The sequence below is a fragment of the Bidens hawaiensis genome, unplaced genomic scaffold (assembly GCF_021521415.1).
Source record: "Bidens hawaiensis isolate Kalapana, Puna unplaced genomic scaffold, B.hawaiensis_p1.1 tig00032901_1, whole genome shotgun sequence".
In the NCBI taxonomy this organism is placed as follows: domain Eukaryota; kingdom Viridiplantae; phylum Streptophyta; class Magnoliopsida; order Asterales; family Asteraceae; genus Bidens; species Bidens hawaiensis.
The window spans coordinates 156,447-165,364 of record NW_027495636.1 but is presented as its reverse complement, the minus strand read 5'-3'; the positions used below and the strand labels follow the sequence as shown (position 1 = coordinate 165,364).

Genomic DNA, 8,918 nt, shown 5'->3' with positions numbered 1-8,918 from the left:
CTCATAGGAGCCATAAAATTATATTTTCTTGGAGCGAGTGGTTAAAAACCCCTCTCCTCTTGATATAAGTTGTTTATTTTGTTTTCCGCTTTCAGCCGAATTCAACGTCTCTTAATATAATCTCTGTCGTTCAAAAGAAAATCACATAGTTAGCTTTTATATTAAAAGTATTCTAAGTAATGTTTAATCAACCAAATAAAAAAAGGTTTGTAGAAGGTCATTGAGTTGGTATTAGACTATTAGCAATTTAAGAATTATAATATATAATACATGTTATTAGTTGTAATACGTTTGTAAATTAATTAAAACCGTATATATGAATACCCAATTTCTGGAATCCGGTTTATGATATTATCGGGTACAAATCGGGTCCGGGTATCAGTTTTTGTACTAAAATGCATATCATATCCGTACCCTACGGGTAAGGTCGGGTACAAATTCGGGTAGTAAAAACCCGAATCTGAATTGTTGAATTAAGGTAACGATTTGGTTTTCACCAAAAGGCTAGTTTAGTAATTTGCCACTTTCAATAACTAACCGTTGACAATGGACGTGTATTATGAGAAGGCTAATTTGTGCATAGTGAATAAAGATACTTAAGGAGTATATGTTAAATATATATGTTTTTTAACTTATGATGAGCATAATATTATTCTCAACTCATAATTTATAGAATACATCGACTCGCAATACAACAAACGTACTTGTTACATATACTTTATTCAAGGTACAATCGTGTTGTGTTGTGTAACCCACTTATAAGTTATAACTGGTTTTATTAATATCTGTATTTCTCGATCATCCTATGAAGCTCGTCTTTCTTCACCCCAACCATCCTGTCGCGTTCTTTTCCCCTTTTGACCAGTACGAACGTTGGCATCGCCTTCACGTCAAAATCATTAGCCACATCCTGTTTTATATTATTCAAAGTTAGAAGAAAAAAGTTAATTAAAACTTGTTCCGACTCTAACATGTTACAAAATCACTAGAGATGAATAATTTACGGGTAACTCATCGATGTCAATCTTGATGAAGTCAACGTCTGAAAACTCAACGGCTAAGTCATGAACCGCAGGTTCAATGAATTTACAAGGTCCACACCAAGCTGCCGAGAAATCAATCACCATCTATGGATTCAATAGTATCAGGTAAAAGTTAGTAAAACCGAAAACACTAGTAAATTGTTGGAAGAACTGTTTTTCTTGTTTGTATATATCTAAGGGGGATGTTTATATGTGTGTTAGAAAGTGATTAAGTTGTTCGTTTTTTTATATTCGAATCAAATAACATGATTCTTATAACAGGATCTTCGACTTGAATTGTTCTGACATCAAGGGGATGACGTAGTGGTAAGCACTTGATTCTATTTACGTAAGGTGTCAGGACTCAGATGACAAATCCATCATCCACCAATTTTGTCTTTAACTCCTTAAAGGTCATATGTCGTGTATGTGTTTAACATGATCCTGTTGATTAACAGGGCACTAGTGGGATCCTACTTGTTTTCTTGAGACGGGTTTTCATAGTAAAAAAAGTTGTGAATCATAATAATCAGATAACCAGTTTCTTACCAATTTGTTGGATGTTTTCGAGTTCTGATACTGTGTGTTCCACTTATCTAACGAATGAACTGAAAGGACATCTCCATTACCCGATCTTTGTTGTGATGAAACTTGAGCTCCCATCTTCTAGTATTGAGTTCTTGTAGACAAGTTATAAATCTAGATATGCATATATATGGATATATATAGTAATTGAAACTTCATTTCAAAGTGGGAAGACAACTTTTTTTTATTGATGCTAACATGGTATTGGATTCTTGTTCCAATGAATTTAAACCCTTGGTTTTTTTAACTATGAATAGTATTATAAGGCATAAAGCTATTCATGATATACTCTTATTTAAACATGCTACATATATGATGATGACTTGTTTCATCGAGTCGAATAAGATTCTGTTTATAGTTGCATAAGTAAAATGATAATATTAATAACGGCAAACTTTACATATGTTCAAAACTTGAGCAAAGAGCTTTAACTATAATAAAAATAAAGAATTTCTGCTCGTAATATATTTTCTGATGTACATGTAAGTCCAAAATATCAAAAATATAAAACTCGTCCGTGTACAAACATGTCATTTTGAACTTTGTTTAGTGTTACTACGTTATGCCGAATAGTAGCACTTGACTTATAAGAAGCTCATATCTTCCCACAGGTCGTCCTGACTTGCAAGACGCTTGTATGTATCGTTTTCACTAAAAGACCATCCTGGCTTACTGATAATTATGTAATATTTTACGAAGAAGCTTATATCGTTCTCCTTGAAGGTCGTCATGACTTCAAAAGAAGTTCATACATGGAAAATTAAGCTACTAATAAATACTTTAAAAATCACATAACTAATATAGCATAGATTAAGTTTAATAATATTTATCTTGAATTAAACTTAAGCTCTTGTGTTAATAACAAACTTTCACTCTAACAATATTTCACTAAGTTTGTATAAGATACTAGTGTTATCAGCATATGATCCTAGTCGATTATTCTAGCTCGACATTTAAATATGTGTGATCAAGTATCTTGTTTCGAACGTTTAAGGGTATTAATCGTGCTTAGAATAACCAAAACATGTATTTACCATACCAGTGGCAATCGCATCTTTTGCGCATTAGTTGGATTATGCAATCTTAAAGTAGAAAGATTCATATTTGATGCCTCATTTAAGATTTCATCAAAACTTTTCGGCTGAGAGTTGACGTTATAATACTTATATATTCGCTTTCGAAAATGACGAAACAAACCTTACAGCTTCACCGAGTCGGCTGGAGCCTGGATATAACTTCATGATATTTTTTAAATGATAAAGATGAGTCATAAATATAATAATACATAAACATAACTGCATAATTTTAGATTAAAAAGATAATAAACACGTTAAATAATGGTTTAACGTTAATGTACTGTTAAACGAAACACGCCTAATTTACGAATTTTAAACGTCCGATTCCTTTTCGGGGGACCAATGTTCATCAACCTGTTAACGACATCCTTAATACTCTCTTATTAACGGAATATGTACCATATATTGTTTCGGGGCCTATGTACCATAAGTTGTTTCGGGACCAGGAACATCGAATTCGTCTGAAAACTTTTCGCAATTCTAAGAATATTTAAGGATGTGTTCACTTGAAAAGAAATCAAACGTATTCAATTAAGTTTTTCCTTTAAAAATGTTTAACAGCTTTTACTTCGTACGGACACGACTCGTATTTATTCATTTCAAAAACATCACCCTCCCCCCCCCCCCCCCCCCCCACCCACCCACCCACCCAAGACACGTATAAACATGTTAATCGGGTTGGATTGATGACGTGTAAAAAATGGCTTGAACAGGTTAGGTGGTCAAGGTTAAACAAGTCAACCCAAACACGATAGATTTATTAAACGGGTTTACCAACCTGAAACCTAATTATCTTCGTTTCATATCCGTATTTCGGATCGTGTCAAAAATTGTCACCCATTACATTACATTTGATCAAGGATAATAAAAATATTAAAATGTTTAAAACAATGATTTTATATTTTTATGGACCAATGAGCTATAACTAGTTTGTGTGTGTATCAAAATTGCAGAAACACTAATGTTTACAAAACTCTAATCATGATCCATTTATGTCCATTCAGGAATGATAAGCAAATTATTCTCGTACCAGTTATTCTTGACCGTAGGCCGTAGAGGATCGAGTTTCCAAACACCATCAACGAGAAATTTATACTACAAAACACAAAAAATTATATATTAGTTTCATTTAAAAGCGTATACTTATAATATTTAAATAAATACGTGTGGTGTTCGTTTTTCACTTTTTAAAATGTTAAAACTTATAAATCGACCCATTAAATGTTTTACCTCGTATCTTCCAGGATACAACTTCAAAGACAGATAGAATACGCCTGCTTCTGATTTTTTCATCTTTCTCTGCATTACAACATAACTAACTATCACTTATAATGTTATAAAGAAACAATTAGTTAATAAAGTTGCATGCTTTTTGATCAAGAAAAGAACCTGAGTGGTCCAACCGTCAACCGATCCAACTAATAAAACTTCGGATGCTGAATCGTGCCACATTATGCAAATATTATGAAGTTGTAAACTTTTACAGCCGCCATCGGTTTTCGTTTGTTTCTTCTTAACTAACTTTTGTGCATCACTGAAATATGCAAACGGAACTATAAGTACTAAATTACATTATGTCTCACATCGCTTAATAAAACTATAAAAAAGACGTTTACGATTCTTACATAATTGATGATGACATTTTGCCTTCTAATACTGCTAGCTTTGCGCATACTGATTTCAACCTGTCTTTGACATTAATATCCTCATTTTCATGTAACTCGCGTGTATCAGGAAGCCGTTGCAGCTGACCAGAACTTTTATGATCCTAGTTAAGATTTCACAATATGATCAGAATATTATTGTTTTTGAAATACAAAATATTAAAGATATCATGCTTTATAGGATTTACATTTGTTTTATCAACTTTTGTGAGCCTCAATAAGCGAAAAGATGAAGAAAGCTCGCGTTCCATTTGCTGAAGTCGGGATTTTATATCGTTTGAATCTGTATCTTCATGCCTATTTGACTTTTCAACAATAGCTGTTGAATCTGAAACAAATATTAATACAAAAATATACATTAATAACCATTAAAAGGGTACTATCAGAATTGACCGAATTGGTGAAACGAGGTGAAAATCGTTCGAACCGTAATTATATTGTTGTTGTAAATTGTTATCATATTTAATGGTTTAATTAACTGTTAGAAAAACTAAAAAATGGATAATAAAGAAAATTTCTATGACTCAGTGACTTACCCACATCAAGTGACCCGTAAACACTTTGACCATCATTGACTTTGCTAAAATCGTATATACGATGTCCATCTTCTTGCATGCTAGTGCCAAAAGACGAACTTCTAATGTTTTCCAATCTATAAAGTGCACCTTCAATCCATGCATCTTCATGAATTACTGTTTCTCTGATCCAAAAATTACTCATAAATAAGATTTAATTATTAACAAGTGATAGCCAAAATTTAAGGGTGTGCATGAAATCGAAAAGCCCGATCCGAAACCGAAAAAATCTAAGCCAAATTATGGCCAATAATCATAAAAGAAAATCAGGGATTGACATGTATTAACTCAAATATCTCATCAATGTGCTTCATTTTTTATTTTTATGTTAAGTAATTTATGTGAATCTAATAACTATGTAACCCAAATATTTTAGCCTAAACTTAAAATAATTAATTAATTAATAATTAATAAGATTATTAGGCCCAAGTTGATTATTTTGGGCCAATTTATTTTCGGCTCAGAATGTTCAAATTCAGCTGGCAAAACCGAACCGAACCAAAACCGAAACTGAACGTGGTTTCAAGAAATTATAAGTTTTAGCCCAAAACCGATTCAAACAGAACCATGCACGCCCCTAAGCCAAATTGTGGCAAATATCAAAAAAGAAAATCAAGGATTAACTTGTTTTAACTCAAAATTTATCTCATCAATGTGCCTCGTTTTTTATTGTTTATGTTAAGTAACTTATAGGAATTTTAATAAATACGTAACTCAACTATTTTAGCCTAAATTTATACGCAGCAGTTTTCAAAATTGCAAAAATCGAAGTTTTGGTTTTTGGTTCGGGTTTAGCCCAAAACAGACCCAAACCGAAATGTGCACACCCCTAAATATACGGCACTTACACTGATCTACCGGAAGATGAAGCACATTGATCAGACGAACTACAAGAAGTCAAAGAAGGGTCAAATCTTGAATTCACATCCCTGACATCATCAAATTCAAAAAATTTCAGATTTATCCCAAAACCGACCCAAACAGAACCGTGCACACCCCTGAGCCACAATTTAGCAAATATAATAAAATAAAAATCAGGGATTGACTTGATTTAGCTCAAATATCTCATCAATGCGCCTCATTTTTATTATGTTAAGTAACTTATAGGAATTTTAATAAATACGTAACTCAGATATTTTAGCCTAAATTTATACGAACGGTTTTCAAACATTAAAAAACTGATGTTTCGGTTTTTGGTTCGGTTTTAGCCCAGAACCGACCCAAACCAAACCGTGCACACCCCTAAATATAAGGCGCACTTACACTGATCTACCGGAAGATGAAGCACATTGATGAGACGAACTACACGAATCCAAAGAAAGTTCATATCTTGAATTCACATCATCAAACTCCATATCATCATCATCCCAACCCAGAGTCATCCAACCGCCTTTCTCGATAATAGCATCCACCAAATCACCTCTACCAGCCTCCAACAACTCCTTTTTACTCGGAAAACAATTCGGGTTTCTCGAACCCTCCATAAACTCCATAACCTCACCCTCTAAATCACTTTCCGATGACTCTTTACACAAAATCCAACTTCTTGTTCTTATTTTCTTGAAACCTTTAATCCCAAAGAACCAATCTTTTTTCACAAACCCAGTTAATATTCTTGCACTGGGATTCAAATTGGGTGTTGGGTGAATGTATGAAGCAAAATGTGGGATCAAATTATTAACATTTGATGAAAAAGTTGTCAGCGGCATTTCATCGAACAGTTGGTGTGCAGAAGCTGTGAATTGGGGGTTTGGGGTTTAAGAAGATGTGGGTTTGATTGTGATTGTGTGAAGAGATTGATGGGTTGTTGAAGCAACGAACAATGTGTAGTAATTGGGTGGAGTAAAGATGTTGTGTTTGTATATTCCGATTTTGGCTCCATTTCTTCTTGTGTTAAATGGTGGTTGTGATTTTTAGGTTTTAGGGTGGTGGTGGTTATTATTATTATTATTAATCATATTATATTTATATATAAAATTAAGGACCGATGTCAACATATTGGTTCACCTCAGTTTTTATATGTTTTCGTTTTTTTAGCTCTTGTACCGTAACGAAAGTAATGAAAACCGACTAAATTCGTGTCGAGTTACCACCTCAATGCTCTGGACTGATAGCGCCTGGGTTTACTGACCAACTAAACGTCGAATATTTATTTTTTTATATGTTAACTTGACCAATTTATTGGACTTGGGTGTCGCTAAGTGCCGATTAGGCCACTTGGCGACGCCTTATTAATCTTTGCATTTATGACAATGCTCGTGTTTTACTAAAGCCCGAGTTTACCGACCGACGTCACCCCATTGGTCCACCTCAATTTTTATATGTTTCCGTTTTTTAGCTTTGGTACCATAACGAAAGTAATGAAAACTGAGTGAATTCATGTCAATGCACGGAACCGACAGCGCCCGGGTTTACCGACCAAATAAACATCTTATTTTTTATTTTTTTATATGTTAACTTGATAATTTATTTTTTGGTTTTATCAGGTTATACCAACGGTGACTATAGTATAGCGATCATAACCGATAATGTCCAAATTCGCATCAACTCATCGTTGTCACACTCGGGTTTCGACGCTGGAAGTTTTACCATCTGCCATGCCGCAACGCGGAGGGTAAATCACTAGTTTATATATTAAACGGTAAACCCGGTTTACGAGGCTCATTTATGCTCGGGTCCAGGAAAGCTGGGCCAGCTTGGGATACAAACGAGTGCTCGAAACGAGCCGAGCTAGTGCCTTAAGAATAGCTAGCTCGTTTATTAATCAAGTCATAGCTCAAACCTTGTATGGGAATCTTATTTAGGTTCGTTGAGTTTTAACAAGCCTTTTGTACTTTTAAGTTTACCTTTTTCGGACTTTTATGTATTAGTTTCACATTCAACAACCAAGTGTGGGGTTGAAAAAACAATTTATGAGCCGTGCTCGAGCTCTAGTAAGTCAAAACGAGTCAAGCTTAAGCCTAGTCAAACGGTTATATATCAAATTTATCAAATAATCGATCCATCTTCGAGTTCTACTATCATTGTATCATCATGTCGTTCAAGAGAAAATTGTGCCATCATCGTACACCAATTGTCCTACCAAACTTTCCACCAACCACAACATAACTTCAGCAAATGCTAACCAATATTTCTGTAACATGTGTTAGCATTTACTTGACATTGGGCGTAAATTTGGCTTGTACTTTTGTCACTAGCCAATAATATCATGACATGTGTTTGCACTGAACTGTTGATGGGACGTTGAGAGCAAACATGAGTAAGATTTACGTCAATCATAGACGACAAATAATGATACATGTATACGCGTATCCTATCACGTTCAAGTAAAAGATTAAAAAATAACTATGAGAGTGGGGACATGCTTTGTTTCTCTTGAATGATAGTAGACTAGGGCCGTTCACGAACTGAACTGAACGCAGATATGTTCATACTTGGTTTGGTTTGAAAGCGAGACGAACCGAGCAGATTGAATTTAAAGAAACGAGCGATATCTTTATGCTTGAACTTGGTTTGGTTTTGAAACCGAGCGGCTTGGTTCGGTTTGGTTTTGCTTGATTTTGTACAAAGTTTCCAATTTTAAATTTCTAAAACTTCAAAATATCATTAATTCAAGACTTTTAACTCAAAATTATCTAAACTTTCACCTTTAAAATGTATAAAACTCAAAGTTAACAACAAAACATATATAAAACGGGCGACTATGGTTTAATATTGGACTTTGAATTCAACACAAAAGAGGGAAATTTTAAAACTTTAAAAAAAGTAGTATACTTTTATATATATACATATTTATATATAAAACTAATAAATAAAAAATAATTCGAGCAAAACGAACCGAACCAAACCGAGCGAGGCTTTGCTCGTGCTTGGATTGTTTTAAAACCAAACCGAGCCGAACGACTCACTTCCAAACCGAGCCTAAATTGAACGAGCAATTTTCGAGCGAACGACGAACGAGCGACGAGCAGTTTGGACAGCCCTATAGTAAACACA

At 34.1% G+C, this 8,918-nt stretch overlaps 2 protein-coding genes across 2 annotated transcripts; both read right to left on the bottom strand.

Moving 5' to 3' along the window:
• Positions 1-649: 649 nt before the first annotated feature.
• LOC143584274 (thioredoxin H2-like) lies at positions 650-1,728 on the bottom strand. Its single transcript, XM_077066361.1, has 3 exons — positions 1,572-1,728; positions 1,005-1,127; positions 650-910 (listed from the first exon to the last, which is right to left on the bottom strand). Exons 1-3 carry the CDS (start codon positions 1,683-1,685, stop codon positions 779-781), a joined length of 369 nt encoding a protein of 122 aa, XP_076922476.1. The 5' UTR covers positions 1,686-1,728; the 3' UTR covers positions 650-778.
• A 1,880-nt stretch (positions 1,729-3,608) lies between these two features.
• Positions 3,609-6,819, bottom strand: LOC143584273 (protein PTST homolog 2, chloroplastic-like). The gene is made up of 8 exons (XM_077066360.1): positions 6,279-6,819; positions 5,771-5,863; positions 4,884-5,047; positions 4,501-4,675; positions 4,309-4,440; positions 4,073-4,217; positions 3,914-3,982; positions 3,609-3,778 (listed from the first exon to the last, which is right to left on the bottom strand). The coding sequence occupies exons 1-8, from the start codon at positions 6,629-6,631 to the stop codon at positions 3,674-3,676; spliced, it is 1,236 nt and encodes a 411-aa protein (XP_076922475.1). The 5' UTR covers positions 6,632-6,819; the 3' UTR covers positions 3,609-3,673.
• Positions 6,820-8,918: the final 2,099 nt, after the last annotated feature.